The sequence below is a fragment of the Prinia subflava genome, chromosome 5 (assembly GCF_021018805.1).
Source record: "Prinia subflava isolate CZ2003 ecotype Zambia chromosome 5, Cam_Psub_1.2, whole genome shotgun sequence".
In the NCBI taxonomy this organism is placed as follows: Eukaryota; Metazoa; Chordata; class Aves; order Passeriformes; family Cisticolidae; genus Prinia; species Prinia subflava.
Window position 1 is genome coordinate 5,386,405 of NC_086251.1, and position 16,765 is coordinate 5,403,169.

At 59.3% G+C, this 16,765-nt stretch overlaps 3 protein-coding genes across 6 annotated transcripts; all 3 read left to right on the forward strand.

The window, feature by feature from the left end:
- Positions 1–237: 237 nt before the first annotated feature.
- LOC134550835 (aldehyde dehydrogenase family 3 member B1-like) lies at positions 238–8,233 on the forward strand. Its single transcript, XM_063397721.1, has 11 exons — positions 238–1,364; positions 1,788–1,997; positions 2,351–2,513; positions 4,580–4,690; positions 4,778–4,898; positions 5,019–5,104; positions 5,292–5,373; positions 5,592–5,978; positions 6,160–6,326; positions 6,500–6,599; positions 7,678–8,233. The coding sequence occupies exons 2-11, from the start codon at positions 1,804–1,806 to the stop codon at positions 7,869–7,871; spliced, it is 1,605 nt and encodes a 534-aa protein (XP_063253791.1). The 5' UTR covers positions 238–1,364; positions 1,788–1,803; the 3' UTR covers positions 7,872–8,233.
- A 219-nt stretch (positions 8,234–8,452) lies between these two features.
- Positions 8,453–14,785, forward strand: LOC134550851 (aldehyde dehydrogenase family 3 member B1-like). 3 transcript variants are annotated; one of them, XR_010080459.1, is made up of 11 exons: positions 8,453–8,636; positions 8,787–8,949; positions 10,247–10,357; positions 10,445–10,565; positions 10,677–10,762; positions 10,968–11,049; positions 11,268–11,654; positions 11,848–12,014; positions 12,193–12,292; positions 13,429–13,691; positions 14,653–14,785. XR_010080459.1 is itself a non-coding variant. In XM_063397744.1 (10 exons), exons 1-10 carry the CDS (start codon positions 8,545–8,547, stop codon positions 13,620–13,622), a joined length of 1,503 nt encoding a protein of 500 aa, XP_063253814.1. In that variant the 5' UTR covers positions 8,453–8,544; the 3' UTR covers positions 13,623–13,702. The 3 variants fall into 3 exon arrangements, 2 of the variants coding, with proteins under 2 accessions (XP_063253814.1, XP_063253815.1); XM_063397744.1 differs by lacking the exon at positions 14,653–14,785 and having other exon boundaries at positions 13,429–13,702; XM_063397745.1 differs by lacking the exon at positions 14,653–14,785 and having other exon boundaries at positions 8,790–8,949; positions 13,429–13,702.
- On the forward strand, positions 14,695–16,585 carry NDUFS8 (NADH:ubiquinone oxidoreductase core subunit S8). Of its 2 annotated transcripts, none has more exons than XM_063397747.1 (7): positions 14,695–14,785; positions 15,478–15,525; positions 15,608–15,670; positions 15,756–15,845; positions 15,923–16,095; positions 16,161–16,289; positions 16,373–16,585. In XM_063397747.1, the coding sequence occupies exons 2-7, from the start codon at positions 15,486–15,488 to the stop codon at positions 16,502–16,504; spliced, it is 627 nt and encodes a 208-aa protein (XP_063253817.1). In that variant the 5' UTR covers positions 14,695–14,785; positions 15,478–15,485; the 3' UTR covers positions 16,505–16,585. The 2 variants fall into 2 exon arrangements, with proteins under 2 accessions (XP_063253817.1, XP_063253818.1); XM_063397748.1 differs by lacking the exon at positions 14,695–14,785 and adding an exon at positions 14,835–15,031.
- The last annotated feature ends 180 nt before the right edge of the window (positions 16,586–16,765 follow it).

Genomic DNA, 16,765 nt, shown 5'->3' on the forward strand with positions numbered 1-16,765 from the left:
CCCCCGCTCCCGGATTCCCCCCGGTCCCTGCCCGCGCTCCTCAGTGCTCCCCGCCCGCGCCTTTCTCAGCACCCCGACCTCCGCGGCGCTCATCATACCCCAGCCCGCACAGCACCCTGAGCCCCCGCCCAGCACCCATTGCTCCCCCATCGCACAGCACCCCAGCCTTCCCCACCGCCCCCGCGTCCCTGGGACCCCCCCAGCTTCCCCAGCGTTCCCACCAGGGCTCGGCGTGCGTGCTGCCTCCCCGGGGTCCCTCGTGGCACTGGGTGCTGTGCCCTGCTGCTTTCGCTTCCCCTTCCCGGCCCGGGGGATGTGCCATGGTGCCTGGGCGCGGGGGACACCCCAGTCGGGGGTGTAGGGCACGTGCCTGCCCTGGTGTCACCCCAGAGCTGGGGCCGGGAGGGTGCCCGGGTGCGTGGCACGGCGCGGTGCCCCGGGGCAGGGCGGGGGGACTGCCGCGCCGGGCGGATGGGGTGACATCTCCGGGGCAGGATCTGGCCCAGCCGGTAGCGGGGGATTCTTGAGATGGAACTTATGGGAGGGTGCTGGTTTCTGCAGGATAGGGGGGATATGCAGGGAACAACCCCAGCAGGGTCATGGCAGTGGGGCAGGGGCAAAGGACCCCCATCCTGAGGGTCCCCCACACCCCAGGCGATGGGAGCCACCCTGGGGTACCTGGGGCAAAGGGCTCTTCCTGAGGGTGCTGCTGGGAGCAGGATGAGGAGAGTCTGTTGGTCGTGGAACCCTTGGGAAGCAGGATGAAGGGTCCTCACCCCATGAGTCAGGGTGATCCTGGGAGCAGGATAATGGGTTTCTATTGATCATGGAATCCTTGAGAAGCAGGATGAGGGATGTTAGTGGGATCCCTGTGGATCAGGGTGGTCATGGTAGCCGCATGGTGGCTGTCTATTGATTATGGAACCTTTGGGAAGCAGGATGAGGGGTGTCTACGGGAACCCCATGGATCAGAGTGGTCACAGGAGGAGGGATGAGGGGTGTCTATTGGAATCCCATGGATCAGAGTGGTCACAGGAGCAGAATGAGGGGTGTCTATGGGAACCCCATAGGTCAGGGTGGTCACAGGAGCCGGATGAGGGGTGTCTGTGGGGTCCAAATGGGTCAAGGTTCATGGTGGCAGTGTGGTGGCCGTGGGAGTTCCACCATCCCTCCAAGGGGGAGGTCCCATTCCATCCTATCCCATCCCAGACCTTGTCCCCACTGCCAGCCCCACGGAGGCGGGGCCCAGTCCTTCCCGCCCCTGTCCATGGGGCCCAGCCCCACAGCATTTAGGGACCCCCACACCGAGCCTCGGCAGTGCCTGCCTGGCCTCACGCTCTTCCAGCTTCCACACAAGCTCCCAGGTAAGCACTGCGGGGTCCCCAAAACTGGCACCCCTCTGACGCCCCCCATGCTGGTGGGGCTATGTGGCACAGGGGGGGTTCCCTCGAGGAAGGGTGGGTGTCTGGGCAGGGGGAGGGTGACAGATGGGGGCTGCAGCTCTGCCCCCCAGATTTGGGGCTGTCTTGTCCCTGAGGTCCCCATAGGTGACCCTACATCAGCAGGGCAGCCTGGGCAGGTCAGTGTCTAGAGGATGGTGATTATCCCGGGAATCCCAGGCATCTCCCAGGGCCTCTGGCAGCTGCTCTGGGCTGAGTCACCCCACAACCAGGATGCCCTGAGCACCAAGCCGCCCTTCAAAGGTGCCGCGGGTGACTCCTCTTGGGATCGAGCCGGCATCTCCAGCACTTCCATCCTGGCATAACCCACGCAGTGTCTCTCACTAGGGCCACCACGCTCTCCATGGAGACCGGCAGCTCCTTCCAACAGCTTGGCATGCAGCAGCCCCTCGAGCCCCCCAGGCAGCAGCTCCAGGGCTACGGCAAGTGCAGCACCACGGGCAGTGATCCTGGCACAGATCCTGGGAAAGCTGCTGGGTGCAGTGGAGGCAGCGGGATCGGGAAGGGGCCAGTGCCGATGGTCTGCAGCACTCCGTGGTGAGAGCAAGGGGCTGGGGGCAGGAGGGAGACAGGGAGGTGGGTGGGGGGGCTGTGGCAGTGCCACAGTGGGGCAATGGGGACCCCAGGTTGGTGCTGGGGGAAAAGTCTGAGGTTTGAGCCACCACATCCTAGCACTGCCCAAGGGAGAAAACAGGATCTGCTGGGAATGGTGCTGCATTGGGCTGCTCCCAGCAGCAAGGGAGACAGGTGTGTGTGGACTCCCTGCCCTGTCCCTAGAGAATCTGGGGTCCAGTTTGATGCTGGGATAGGGTAACGTGGATCTGAGATGACATGAAGCTCTGGGGAAGTAGAATGGGGCTGGGTCCCCTCTCACACCCTCGTCCCTGCAGTGGGAACCCCTATGGGGGGCTGGTGAGCCACCTGCGGGCATCCTGGCTCTCGGGGAAGACGCGGCCCATGGAATACCGTGTGGCCCAGCTGGAGGCTCTGGGACGCTTCCTGGATGACAAGAAGGAGGAGATCCTGGAAGCCACCGAATTGGACATGGGCAAGGTAAGAGGGACTGGGATTAGGGGATTAGATGGCATCGCATCTTTGAAGTCCTTCATACACCCTTGTCTGGATATTGCATCCTTGTGAGGGTCTGGGCACAGGGTGTCCCTTTCTTTGGGGTCCTGCTTCCCCCTTGATGTCCTCCCAGGCTCGTGCATTTGTAAGTGCTGGATCCCTGCAGATCCAGGGATAGTGGAGGGGCTGTGCTGTTGATCCCATCCCTGGGTGCCCTGAAACCAGGCAAAAACCCTACTGGCCTGTTGGTGACCTGCTGAGATGAGAGCATTTCACACTCTGATCTGCATCCTGGGGGGGTCCGTGTCACTTCCACAGAGGTGACATCCTGAGGTGCTCCTGGCCAGCCTGGCACACCCGGCATTACTGGCATTGTGCAACAGTGCTGGCACTGCACATTCCTCCCAGGGCCTCCAAGGGACTGGTTTCACTAGCATGGTGGCATGGGCAGGGCTCTGGATATGGCTCGGGGTATTTGGGCATGCCAGGAGCTCCTGGATGAGCTGCAGGTGAAGCGGGAACATCTGCACCATGGATAATTCTAGTGGTCTCACCTCATCATTCCTGGAAGTGTTCAAGGCTAGGCTGGATGGGGCTTGGAGCAGCCTGGGCTAGTGGAAGGTGTCCCTGCCCATGAGGGGGCAGAACTGGATGAGCTTTAAGATCCCTTCCAACCCAAACCATTCCAGGATTCTATTATATGATTCTCCCCTGTTTTTTGGCACCAGTGAAGCAGCCCATGCCCTCAGCAATATCTTTTCACGTCCTGCCTTCTCCCAAGGCTCCTAATTGCCGTGTTTGTTGGAGGCGAGGCCTTTTCCTTCAGCCAGGCCCTGATAGGCATCAGTGCTCTGAGTGTGTCCATCATCTTTCCTAATTACGCCTAATTAGATCCGGTTGTCCAGTAATGAGCTTGTTATGCAGCCGGGCCCTCATAGCTAGATGGACACTTCATCTGCTCTTACGCAGCAGAGGTGGTGTCTCACCTCCAGCGGTGCCGGTTCCTCTCTGCTGTCAATGACTGGTGGCACTTGGATGACCTCAGACTTAATGTCCTATCTCACAGCCTTTGTATCCCATCAGAATTCTTAATGAAGCATCATCTTCCTTATCCTGGTGATGCCGTTGTCATCTTGGGTTGAGATCAGCCCCGTTGCTTCACCTGATTATCTCATGTGCCTGCTGAGCCCTCATGTCCAAAAGGGTCCTCGCACCTCCTGGCAGCTGCATTTTGGGGACCTGAAGGTCTCTTGGTGGTGGAAGATCCTGGGAATCAGGAACCAGCCTTCCTGATCCCAAAGTGGTGTGGGGGTGGCAGGAAGACTCCAAGCCAGGGATGTTTTTGGGTCGTAGGTGTCCAAAATATGATGTTGCAGCACAGGAGCCCCTGCTCTCCACGGTCATGAAGGGGCTCCCCTGAGCCGGCTGGGCTATCCCTGGTGTCTTCACACTTCTCCTGCAAGGATGATATGATCCCAGTCTGTGCTCCGCAGTTATGGAGAGGACCCACTTCTCTTAAACAAGGGGTTTAATTAAGCTGTGGTTCTTATTACTTCCCTTTAGTCAAGGTCTTAACATGTTGACTAAACTTAAGACTAAAAGGTTCAGCTTTTTTCCAGGGGTGGTGGAAGGGAGCTTGGGGCTTTGCCTCCAGCTTGAATATCCAAGTGGTCAGGATGCCTTCCACCACAACCAGGTCTTCAGGAGCTCTGGTGACACTGCTTGGGTGTCCCCTTGGCTCAGGGCTCTGTTGCCAGTTCACAGTGCTAAGCTCAGGAATTTGTTAAATACCATGAAAATGTTCAATTTGGTTTTTTTTTTCTTTCTTTCTGGCCAAATAACCATTTTCATAAAGTTTCTGGGATACTGATATTCCCTGGGACTTACAGGAGGTGATGGAAACTTCTGCTGAAGAGATCCTCCTGCTATTCATGTTTGGAAGAGGGGAGAGATGCCCCCTGGGGTGGTGGGGTTGGGGTGATGGGGTCTGTGTTAGGGGGACAGTGATGGGGTCAGTGTTGGGGTGGCACTTCCATGATGTCTGTCCCCAGCCATCCTTCGAGGCTTTCTTCAGCGAGATCCTCCTCTGCAAGAATGAGCTCAATGTCACCCTCAACAACCTGTCCCAATGGATGAAGGATGAGCACGTGGACAAGAACCTGGTAAGAAGGAGGCTCTGGGAAAAGGGAAGCGGGGCAGAGGGATTGCTGGTGGGGAAGGCAGTGCTGAGGTCATGTTCTTCCTTGAAGGTGATGCAGCTGGACTCTGCCTTCATCCGCAAGGACCCCTACGGGGTGGTGCTCATCATAGCACCCTGGAACTACCCCATCCACCTCTTCCTGGTGCCCCTCATCGGGGCCATCGCTGCTGGTGAGCACAAACTTCCAGTCCCCTGGCCTAGAAGTGCCAGGGTCTCCCCAGGGGTCTAGTCCCCAGAAGGGCTGGCTGTAACCATGTCACTGTGCTGATGTCCTGTTCTTCTTCCTCCAGGGAACTGTGCCATCATCAAACCCTCAGAGATCTCCAAGAACACAGAGAGGCTCGTTGCTGAAACGCTGAGCTGTTACCTGGACAATGTGAGGAGCCCTTCCTGTCCTTGGCTGTTGTTCCTGAGCCATGGTGTTCCCAACCCTGCCTCACACCCACCATCCCCACACATCACCTATGTGCTGAACCTCCTCCCTCTGTGCTCAGCCAATGTCCCAGCTTCCTGTTGGTGGGGACAGATGGTGACAAAAGGGGATTCTTTCTGTTTCCTTGCAGGACTGCTTTGCTGTGGTGACCGGTGGCGTGCCAGAGACCACCAGGCTGCTGGAGAACAAGTTTGACTACATCTTCTTCACTGGTACGTCCCATGGGACACAGCAGAGCCCCGCCTGGATTTTGTGTGAGGAGGAAGATGGGCTCCCTCCAGAAGGCAGGGGTGGGCTGGGGGCGTGTGCCAGGATCTGTTGGAGGATCTGGGATGCGTATCCGAGCTGTGGCAGGACTCAGTGCCACATCCCCGGGCCGTGTGCTGGCTGGTGGGATTCCCACCTCAATCCATGCTCTCCCTGCCTGCAGGCAGCCCCGCGGTGGGGCGGATCGTGATGACGGCCGCTGCCAAGCACCTGACGCCGGTGACGCTGGAGCTGGGGGGCAAGAACCCCTGCTACGTGTCCGACACCTGCGACGTGACCAACGTGGCGCGGCGCGTGGCCTGGGGCCGCTTCTTCAACGCGGGGCAGACCTGCATCGCGCCCGACTACCTGCTCTGCACCGTGGAGATGCAGGAGAAGCTCATGCCCGCCCTGCGTGCAGCCATCACCGAGTTCTTCGGCCCCAACCCCCGCGAATCGCCGGATTTTGGCCGCATTGTGAGTGACAAGCAGTTCCGGCGGCTCCGGGCGCTGCTGTGCAGCGGGCGCGTGGCCCTCGGGGGACAGACGGACGAGGCAGAACGCTACATCGGTGAGGCTCAGGGGTCACTCACGTCTTGGTGGCCACACTGGGGGTTTTTCAGGGGGGTCTTCATACAGAGGGGAGGCTCTAGAGGGAAAAGAGTTTTAGGAGTGCTTAAAATGGGTCCTGAGGGGAAGTGTCATCTCTGAGCTCTGTGCCTGGCTGATGCTGTCGGGTTTCCTCCCCGCAGCCCCCACGGTGCTGGCGGACGTGCTGCCCTCGGACCCTGCCATGCAGGAGGAGATCTTCGGGCCCATCCTGCCCATTGTTGTCATCGCCAACATGGATGAAGCCATCGACTTCATCAACGCGCGGCCGCGGCCCTTGGCCCTCTACGCCTTCTCCTGCGACAGCAAGGTGTGTCTGCAGAGCAGAAAAAGCGGGGAGGGAGTCAGGCGCCACCTCCACGGGCCCTAGGACATGCTCTGGAGGGTCTTTAGAGCCCAAACCCTCTGGGAACATCCAATGGGTAAACTGGGTAAGGTTTGCCAAGTGCAAGCCCCTCATCTGCCTTCTCTGCTCCCTTCCAGATAGTGAACCAGGTCCTGGAGCGGACGAGCAGCGGAGGCTTCTGTGGCAATGACACCCTGATGCACTTGACACTGACCTCGCTGCCCTTCGGAGGCATTGGTAGGTCCAAAATCCCCAATCCAGGTGTGATCCTTGGCCTGAGCCATGGTGAGGAATGTGAGTTTCCTCCTGCAGCCAGTGTGGTGCTGGGCTGGATCCCTTAAAGTCTCTTAAGGAGCCAGGTTGTACCTTCATTCCAGTTTTTAGAACAAAACAGTAGGAACAAAACTCTTAGGAAAACCTGGAGAACATCTTACAGGATCTTGGAGATCCTCCTGGGAGAAGAAGAAATTTTGGGTCTCCAGAGGCACCAATTTTTGCTTTCTCAGGTGAAAAGTGAGGCTGCTCAGCCCTAGGCTGTGGTGCAGCATGGTCCAGGGATACAGGAATACAGGAATGTTGTTTCCCAGAATACTTCCCCCTGTCTTGATCTCCTCCCAAAATATTTCTGGGATAAGTCCCTTCCTTTGGTGCTGCCCTTGCTCAGCATCTCTGTCAGGGCTGGCACCTGAATCAGACATAAAGAAACACCCAGACAATTAATTCCTCACCTGCCTGTGGCTCAGGGAACAATTTTTTGTACTTCCCATTTTGTAACTTACCCTAATTGGGAATGATTCAGACCAACCACCTCCAATTATCAGGTAAAGCCACTTCAGAGCAGGGGCAGGGGCTGAAGTCACTGGGGTGAGATGGCACCAAAGCTTCCACGGGAAGTCACTGGGCTCTTAACCTCCAGTTAAACCAGCCACAGGAACTGGGAGAACTGGTGTAGCCAATGCGGCTCCAGGTTTTTAGAGTTCCAGGAAAAAGGCTGAACAGCTCCAACCGCGGGGAGATGTGGTGGAGCATCATGGAGGGAAATCAAGACTTGCAGAACCCAGCAAAGCTTGTGTGGATAAATGGAGGTGGGTAAAAAGGAGATGCCGGGGCCTCCAAACTGCTGAGCTGCAGCAGGATTGGCTGGACTGAGCATCCACGTACCTGGAGGAGGCACTGGAAGAACGGAATTCCTCCACCATGTCTGTGCTGCTCAGAAAATCCTCTAGGTGTCTTTTTCCCCTCGTTTTGATGTTGGAGAAGGCATCATCAGGAGCAGAGTCCCGTCCTGAGCACGGGCCTGTCCTGTGTGTTCCAGGGAACAGCGGCCTGGGAAAATACCACGGGAAGTTCACCTTCGACACCTTCTCCCACCACCGCGGCTGCCTGCACCGGAGCATGGGGCTGGAGACGCTCAACGCCCCGCGCTACCCCCCCTACACCCCGCAGAAGCTGGGGCTCCTCACCACCACCTTCGAGGTGAAGCGCAGGGGCACCTGCACCCTGCTCTGAGGCTGCTGTGTCCTGCCCTGAGGATGCCACGGAGTCAGCGTGGAGAGCGGGGACTGTCCCCCTCTCCCTCTTCATCCCGTTCCCCACTTCCTCGCCGTGTCCTTCGCCTGAAGCATGGAGCATGTTGGACAGATGGGATGCACATCCCCTCCTGCACCCTTGTGGCCTCTGCTCCGAACCATTTTCCAGGACACAGCTGAAACAACTAAAAACTTTTTCCTACTCCAAACCTCTCTTTCTGGTGGAGAAGTGCTTCCATCAGTCCCGTCTCCCCTCACACAGACTTTTCCTTTGGAACAAACCTCTCTCCCTCCTCGCCGTTGCTCCTTGCTCCGTGTAACTCTGCCTATAGTAAAGACTTCGCATCAAACTCTCTCCCAGCCTCTCTTTGTGCCTCCCTCCTCTGGTTTGCGGGGTGCTGGGCGGGCTGGGGAGGTGGGGGAGCATTTCCCATCCCAAGCAGTTTTAGCTGGAATGGAGCCAGCAGTGACGTTCGGCAGGGCAGGCGGCCAAAGGTCAGAGCCGGCGGCCAGGGGGCAGGGCAGGCGGCCAAGGGGCCGGGCAGGCGGCCAGGGGGCCGGGCAGGAAGCCGGCAGCCACCCTGTTAGCCGAGAAGAGGAAAGCTGTGGTTGGTAACCCCGCCGCAACCATCCCGCGCCGCGTCCGTGGGAGCATGGAGACCGGAATTGTCCTCCCACAGCCCCCGGAGAGCGAGGCCAGGAGAGCCCCCGAGGGTGATGGTGGCAAGGATGGTGATGACACGAGGTGAGAGTGTGGGGGGACAGAGGGGTGGCAGGAGGGGTCTGCTGCCCCATCCTCTCCCTGGGGTGGCAGTGGGATGCTGGGCTGGGGTGATGCAGAGCTCTGAGGAGCTGGAGTGGGGCTGGTGTCCCTCTAACACCCCTGTCCCCACAGCAGGAATCCCTTTGCAGGGCTGGTGAGCCACCTGCGGGCATCCTGGCTGTCTGGGAAGACTCGGCCCATGGAATACCGCAGGACCCAGCTGGAGGCCCTGGGACACTTCCTGGATGACAAGAAGCAGCAGATCCTGGAGGCCACTGCCTCTGACTTGGGCAAGGTGAGAGGGGACAAGAACAGGAGGACTCGGTGGCCAGAGGAGTTGAGGGGCTCCCACAGCCCAGCTGGGGGTGATTTGTCCTCTTCTTGTTGGGTTCTCCAGCCCTGTCTGGACTCTGTCCCGTGGATTTGGGAGACTGAGGTGAAACATGTCCTAGTCACTGTCCTCCAGAGTCTATCCCTGCTCTACCATAGACAGAGGGGGTTGTGGGGAGCCCCTTGACATGGATAGCCATTCCCACACCTGTTGGTGTTTCCAATACCCCTGAGGGTCCAGCCTTGCAGAGAAATGTCTTAAAGAATTTAGCAAGACAGCATGATCGAGTATGTCTTGAAAAAGCAAAAAGGTTTTCATAAAAGAAAGAAAATAATACAAAAACAAATAACAAAGCCGTACACAGTATAAAGAACAAGTTTATATACCTGTTACAACATCCCGAAAATGCCTCTTGAGCACATTTGTGCTGTCCCTTTAGAACTTGATTGTTTAAGTGGGCTATTTGGCACCTTGCCCAATGAAACTGGGAACAGGTTTTGAGGTGCACTTCTAAAGCCCAATCACTGCCTCTGTGCTGGCAATGAGCCAGTTACAATGAGCAGGCTATAGAAAATTCTAGTTTAACTCCCTTACATGTTCCAAGGTAAGCTGAAACTCTTCCCCTTATATAAAGGCACCTGCTTGGGTGTGGAAATGCACTGCTACACACACCCACCAGCCTCAGTTTGCCTCTTCCATGGGCGGGTTAATCCCTGATTTCTGTCCATGCTTCCTGCCCTGAATTTCCCACCTCATGTCATCCCCTTTCCTCTCCTGGGGTTCACCAGGGCTGTGACTACCCAAGCCTGGATCCCCTGGCTCTGCAGCCAGAGCCTTAATAACACACAGAGCTCATCTTCTTGTCACTTGTCCATTGTCCTCTCCCCTCTCCCCTCTCCCCTCTCCCCTCTCTCCTCTCTCCTCTCTCCTCTCTCCTCTCTCCTCTCTCCTCTCTCCTCTCTCCTCTCTCCTCTCTCCTCTCTCTCCTCTACCCTCTTCTCCTAGTCCCTTTGGACACCCTCCCCATTCTTCCTGTTGTCCAGATGAATGGGATCTGCATAATTTTTCCTAATTTCAAGCAATCAATGCTTAAAAACATCAAGTTGCAGACACAGGAGGTGTTCAACACCCTTAGGGATTGAAATACAGCATGGGGTGTAGTGGGCTCCAGCCCCCAAATCCTGGGCAAAACACTGTGGAGTGTTGGGATTAGAGCTGCAGGACACACCAAGGTGACGTGTTGCACCCTTGGTGTCTGCAGCCACCCTTTGAAGCGGAATTGTCTGAGATATTCCTGTGCAAGAACGAGCTCCATGAGACCCTGAACAACCTGTCCCGCTGGATGAAGGACGAGCATGTGGACAAGAACCTGGTGAGAGGGAAGAGGAGAGGGAGGATGGGAGGCAGAGCTGGGGGGATGGCGGTGCAGGGGTGACCTGACGTGGCGGGTGTCCCACAGGCGATGCAGCTGGACTCTGCCTTCATCCGCAAGGACCCCTACGGGGTGGTGCTCATCATAGCGCCCTGGAACTACCCCATCCACCTCCTCCTGGTGCCCCTCATCGGGGCCATCGCTGCTGGTGAGCCCAAACTCCCAGTCCCCTGGCCTGGAGGATCCCAGCAGTGCTGAGCACTGGTGAGGGCTGGCTGTCACTGTGTCACAGCTCCAACATCCCGTCTGTCTTCCCCAGGGAACTGTGCCATCATCAAACCCTCAGAGGTGTCCAAGGAGACAGAGAGAATCGTGGCAGAAGCGCTGCCCAGCTACCTGGACAAGGTGGGACACTCACCCTATCCCTGTCGTATGGCTGGGGCACCCCTGCACAGAGAGAGCAGTGCTCTGTGCCTGCCTCACACACCATCTCCACTTCCATGTACTGCCCAACTTCCTTCATCCATGCCCAGACAGTGTCCCGGTCTCCCGGGATGCTGTTGGTGGGGACAGATGGTGGCAGGAGGGGACCTTCCTCATTTCCTTGCAGGACTGCTTTGCTGTGGTGACCGGTGGCGTGCCAGAGACCACCAGGCTGCTGGAGAACAAGTTTGACTACATCTTCTTCACTGGTACGTCCCATGGGACACAGCAGAGCCCCGCCTGGATTTTGTGTGAGGAGGAAGATGGGCTCCCTCCAGAAGGCAGGGGTGGGCTGGGGGTGTGTGCCAGGATCTGTTGGAGGATCTGGGATGCGTATCCGAGCTGTGGCAGGACTCAGTGCCACATCCCCGGGCCGTGTGCTGGCTGGTGGGATTCCCACCTCAATCCATGCTCTCCCTGCCTGCAGGCAGCCCCGCGGTGGGGCGGATCGTGATGACGGCCGCTGCCAAGCACCTGACGCCGGTGACACTGGAGCTGGGGGGCAAGAACCCCTGCTACGTGTCCGACACCTGCGACGTGACCAACGTGGCGCGGCGCGTGGCCTGGGGCCGCTTCTTCAACGCGGGGCAGACCTGCATCGCGCCCGACTACCTGCTCTGCACCGTGGAGATGCAGGAGAAGCTCATCCCAGCCCTGCGTAAGGCCGTCGAGGATTTCTATGGCCCCAACCCCCGCGAATCGCCGGATTTCGGCCGCATTGTGAGTGACAAGCAGTTCCGGCGGCTCCGGGCGCTGCTGTGCAGTGGGCGCGTGGCCCTCGGGGGACAGACGGACGAGGCAGAACGCTACATCGGTGAGGCTCAGGGGTCACTCACGTCCTCATCCCTGCACAGAGTGCATTTCAGGTTTGGAGAAGATTGTGACAGGGACTGGGTGCTTGGCCAGGAAGGTGGCCTTTTGTGCAGGAGGTGGGTCCTGAAGGGACAACCAAGGTGTCATCTCTGAGCTCTGTGCCTGGCTGATGCTGTCGGGTTTCCTCCCCGCAGCCCCCACGGTGCTGACGGACGTGCAGCCCTCAGATCCTGTCATGCAGGAGGAGATCTTCGGGCCCATCCTGCCCATTGTTGTCATCGCCAACATGGATGAAGCCATCGACTTCATCAACAGCCGGGAGCGGCCCTTGGCCCTCTACGCCTTCTCCTCCGATGACAAGGTAGAGCCAAGCCAGGCCTGAACCTGCCCAGTGCTCCTTGGCAGCTGTATCCAGCCATGTTTGTGCTCCAAGTGTTTCCCTGGCAGCACACAGCCCTAGTTAGGGGGCATGGATTGTGTTTGGAAGTAGGGGAATGGGGTGGGAGACCCATGTCCCTTCTTCTTCTTGTCACTCCCAGGTGGTGAACCAAGTCCTGGAGCGGACGAGCAGTGGAGGCTTCTGTGGCAATGACACCCTGATGCACTTCACACTGACCTCGGTGCCCTTCGGAGGCATTGGTAGGTCCAAAATCCCCAATCCTGGCCATTGGGATCCAGGTGTGATCCTACCCGTGGCCAGGAAGGGTCTCAGGAGGGGCTCTCAGCTCCAGAGGGCTCAGTAGCTCATAGGGAAATTCTCCTCCAGAAGCTCTTTGCTTCATCTTGGGCTCTTGGGCTTTGCTGGACACTTGTGGAGCACCCTGAAGTTCCTTCTCTCCATGCTCCCCATCCCAAGCTCTGTGTTCCCTGGATCCACAGAAGTGTCTTGCTTAAAACAAGGAATCAGGGCTTGAAGCAACCTGGTCTTTTGGAAGGTGGAACTGGATAATCTTTAAGGTCCTTTCCAACTCAAACTATTCTGGGATTCCATGATGGGGACACCCCCTTTTTATGGGATAATCTCGACTAGCAGCTCCTGTTTTCCATCTTTTTTCCTCTCTTCCCACTCAGCTGGCCAGAAGGCAATCAGTGCCCTCCCTTTATCCCTGGGGCTGCTGGTGTGTGAAGTACTGAACCCAACACATCACCCCAGCCATGATGAGCGTTTGATCAGGAGGTCTGACTGGCTCAGGCTGACACGTGGAATGTTATCCCATCTGTTATCAAATGATGGATGTGTGGATCTTGTTACTTTTTGCCAGCCTGCCCGGCTTTCCTGTGCTTGTTCCTGGCCAGCCAGCTTCCATTCACCCTTGGAGCTGGGTCCCACCTCACCAAAGGCCCCTCGGTCCTTGTGCCTCTCCAGCCCTGCAGTCCTGCCCCCTTGCAGCAGGGCTGGATCCAGCATGGATGGGATGTCTTTTGGAGGGTATTCCTGTGGTAGGGAAGCTCATCTGGTGGGAGCATCCTGCTGCTGTCATCACCTCATCAGTGACACCGTTCCAGTTGCTAAATATGTTAATTGAAATGGTAAAATCCACTGACAAGAGGGTTTTTGGGAATCTCTCCACCTCCCAGCCTAACCTTCCTACTCCAAATATCCACTAGGTCACCTCTTTGGGTCACATTATTGGGAAGCTCATCCATGGCATGGAAAGCAGCTGGATGAAGCCGTGGTGCTGCTTTTACAGAGCTGGGAACCAGATTTTGGGTTCTTTGCCCCAAAGGGTGCCCAGATCCAGCTCCACACCGGGGTCCTGTGCTATGTGTTCCAGGGAACAGTGGCCTGGGGATGCACCACGGGAAGTTCAGCTTCGACACCTTCTCCCACCACCGCGGGTGCCTGAAGCGCGGGATGGGCTGGGAGCCCCTCAACGCCCCGCGCTACCCCCCCTACACCCAGCAGAAATTCGGGGTCGTCCGGGCCACTTCCAAGGTGACACGTAAGAGCGGCTGTACCCTGCTCTGATGATCCTCTGGAGCCTCCCCGCCCAGCACATCTCCTGCTGCTGCTCCTGGTGCCCAGGTGCAATGAAAGGTGTTTCTCCACATCCTGTATGCTTCCCGTTCACCTCCCTGCACCCCTGCTCACCCCAACAGTCCCTTGTCCCCTGCATCTCCCTCCATCCCAGCCCCATACCCCTCTTTTCTGGCTCTTTGGGGCTTTATTTCCACTGGTACCACCAGAGCAGAGGCGTCTCCTGTGCTCCTCGTTGCGTACTTTGCCTTGAGAAGGTCCACAACCACTCCCTGATCCCAAATCCTTGAGCTGGGGTGATCCTGGTTTCTCCTGCTCTATGATCCCAGGTTCCTTTGCCCCGTGATCTCAGTGTCCTTTGCCCCGTATTCCTAGTTTCTCCTGCTCCATGATCCCAAGTTTCCTTTGCCCCATGATCTCACGTGTCCTTTGCCCCGTGTTCCCGTTTATCCTGCCCCGCGATCCCAGCTTCCTTCGCTCCGTGCCGCTCCGTTTTGGGGGACCGGTTGTGCCGGTGAAGAGATACCCATTCCTGCGGGGCCGTGGATTGTCCTGGCTGAATCCCTCAGGGATCCCCCCGGGTGGGCGGATGGACGGAACTGGACGAGGGAGCTGAGATAGAGACACTTTAATCGGGAAAGGGCAACATCCCCGGGACTGTGCCGGGGCTGAGGGCTCGGGGCCAACGCTGAGCCCACCAGAGGCGGAGCCGGGCTTTGTAGTGAATCCAAGCGTCTGGGCCGCCCCAGCTTCGAGATCTTCCGGCACCCGCGGCCCGATCTGCTCCAGGAACCGGACGGAAAGCTCCGGAGGCTCGGGAAGCCCTGGAGGAGCGGGAAGCCCTGGAGGAGCGGGAGCCTCCGAACCGGCACCGTAACCGGGCGCCTCCGCCATGACCTACCGCTTCCGCTTCCGCCCGCCCTTCGGACACGCCCCTCCTCCCGCGCCACCAATCGCCGCGCAGTGCGGCCACACTCCGCCCAATCAGCGACCCCTCCCCTTCTTTCTTCCCGCCCCCCAGCCCGTGACGGCACTCCCACCAATGAGAAGCTCGTCCGCCGCCGTTCGCCTCGCCCACGACGCGCCGCCGCACGCGCACGCGTAGTGCCCGCGGGGGCGGCCAGGGGTCAGGACGCCGGAGGCCCTTGGGGCAGGTGGGGTGGAACGGGGGGCCCGGGGGAGCCTGGGGGGGCCCGGGGGAGGCTCGGGGGCGGCTCGGGGGCGGCTCGGGGCTGCGGTCACCTCCGGTGGCGTGTAGTGCCCTCCCAAATACCGCTTGGGGCAGAGGGGGCGGCCCGGACACTGCGCTGCCCGCCGCCCCCATCCTCTCCGAAGGGCCACACACTGGCCGGGCAGGGACTTGGGGGTGACAGGAAGGATCGGCCCCGCTGGGGGCTCAGGTGGGTGCGGCGGGGAGGGGCCTTGGGAACGGGAATGGGAGGACACGCGGGTCCCTTGGGGAGGCAGGACATCAGGGCCTTGGGTCCTTAGGGATGGGAGAGGATGGGATACCTGTGTGCCCCCGGGGCGTGGGAGAGCAGAATGCCCGGGTCACTTGGGGGAACAGCTGGGCCCCTTTTAGGGCATGGATAAGATACTTGAAGAATATACCTGGGTCCCTTAGGAGGGGCTGCAAGGAGGGACAGGATGCATTGGTCCCTTGAGAGGGGTTGGCAGAGGAAACAGGATGCCTGAGTCCCTAGGGGAGCACTTGGGTTCCCTTTTGCGGTGTTGGGTGCCTGGGTGTTCGGGTCTCTTTGGGTGGAGGAGTGGGGATCAGGGTGCCATGGGAAGTGGGGGGCCCCTGGCTGCTCCAGTCCCTTGCTGAGGTTCCCTCTGCACCCAGGACCAGCCATGGCAGCGCTGCGACTGCTGTACCAGGCTGCCCGTGCAGGTGAGGCCGCTCGGCAATCCCCAAACCTCCTGTACCCCGCAAACCCCCTCTCGGCCCTGCTGACCCTCCTGTCCTTCCCCAGGCCCCCTGGCCCCGCTGGGCTCCCTGCGCCCGCTCAGCACCAGCACCCCCAGGGACTGCTACAGTGAGTACGGCCCTGCTGCCCCCCTGGGGGCTCAGCCCCCTCCCCAGGGCTGTGCAGAGTGGGCACAGCTCCCCTCTTCCCACAGAGTACGTCAACGTCCGGGAGCCAGCCATGGACATGCGATCCATCACCGACCGCGCCGCCCAGACCCTGCTCTGGACCGAGCTGGTCCGCGGTGAGACCCTGCTCACCCTCGTTTCTGGGGTGACCCCCGTTCCCAAATTCGCCATAACTCCTCTCTCTCCCTCGCAGGCCTGGCCATGACCCTGAGCTACCTTTTCCGTGAGCCGGCCACCATCAATTACCCGTTCGAGAAGGGCCCGCTGAGCCCGCGGTTCCGCGGGGAGCACGCGCTGCGCCGGTACCCGTCCGGGGAGGAGCGCTGCATCGCCTGCAAGCTCTGCGAGGCTGTGTGCCCTGCGCAGGTGAGCCTTCCTCCCCCTTCTCCCCCTCACCCGGGGCTCCGGCCGTGACGGTGCCCCCGTGCCAGGCCATCACCATCGAGGCCGAGCCCCGCGCCGACGGCAGCCGCCGCACCACCCGCTACGACATCGACATGACCAAGTGCATCTACTGCGGGTTCTGCCAGGAGGCCTGTCCCGTGGACGCCATTGTGGAGGTGAATGGGGACCGGGGACACTGTGGGGACCCTCTTTTCCCGTCACGGTGACCCCCAAGGGTGACCCCGTCCCACCCTGGCAGGGCCCCAACTTCGAGTTCTCGACGGAGACGCACGAGGAGCTGCTCTACAACAAGGAGAAGCTGCTCAACAACGGCGACAAGTGGGAGGCCGAGATCGCGGCCAACATCCAGGCCGATTACCTGTACCGGTGATGGCCCCACTCGTCCCCCAAATAAAGCGTTTGGGGATTCACCCCCTCTGTTGGCACTGTGGGTGCCAGCCCCTTCCCATAACTCCGTGTCTTTTCCTTTCCAGCGCCGGGGTCAGACCCCCCACCCTGGGGGGGACCCAGCCCTGGATGTGTGGTTGTGTTTTGGGGAGGCAGATGCAGGTCCTGGGGGGGTGCTAGGAGGTGGAGGGGGGTCAGGCAAGGATGGAGGGGCAATGCTGGGAATCTGGGAGGGTTATTTCCA

Bases quoted from the DNA above. Each gene is read 5' to 3' on its own strand.
- LOC134550835 (XM_063397721.1), top strand. From the start codon at position 1,804: ATGGAGACCGGCAGCTCCTTCCAACAGCTTGGCATGCAGCAGCCCCTC. The intron at 1,998-2,350 runs GTGAGAGCAAGG...TCGTCCCTGCAG, and splicing joins ATGGTCTGCAGCACTCCGTG to TGGGAACCCCTATGGGGGGC. The intron at 2,514-4,579 runs GTAAGAGGGACT...GTCTGTCCCCAG, and splicing joins CCGAATTGGACATGGGCAAG to CCATCCTTCGAGGCTTTCTT.
- LOC134550851 (XM_063397744.1), top strand. From the start codon at position 8,545: ATGGAGACCGGAATTGTCCTCCCACAGCCCCCGGAGAGCGAGGCCAGG. The intron at 10,566-10,676 runs GTGAGCCCAAAC...TGTCTTCCCCAG, and splicing joins CATCGGGGCCATCGCTGCTG to GGAACTGTGCCATCATCAAA. The intron at 10,763-10,967 runs GTGGGACACTCA...ATTTCCTTGCAG, and splicing joins TGCCCAGCTACCTGGACAAG to GACTGCTTTGCTGTGGTGAC.
- NDUFS8 (XM_063397747.1), top strand. From the start codon at position 15,486: ATGGCAGCGCTGCGACTGCTGTACCAGGCTGCCCGTGCAG. The intron at 15,671-15,755 runs GTGAGTACGGCC...CTCTTCCCACAG, and splicing joins CACCCCCAGGGACTGCTACA to AGTACGTCAACGTCCGGGAG. The intron at 16,290-16,372 runs GTGAATGGGGAC...CCACCCTGGCAG, and splicing joins CCGTGGACGCCATTGTGGAG to GGCCCCAACTTCGAGTTCTC.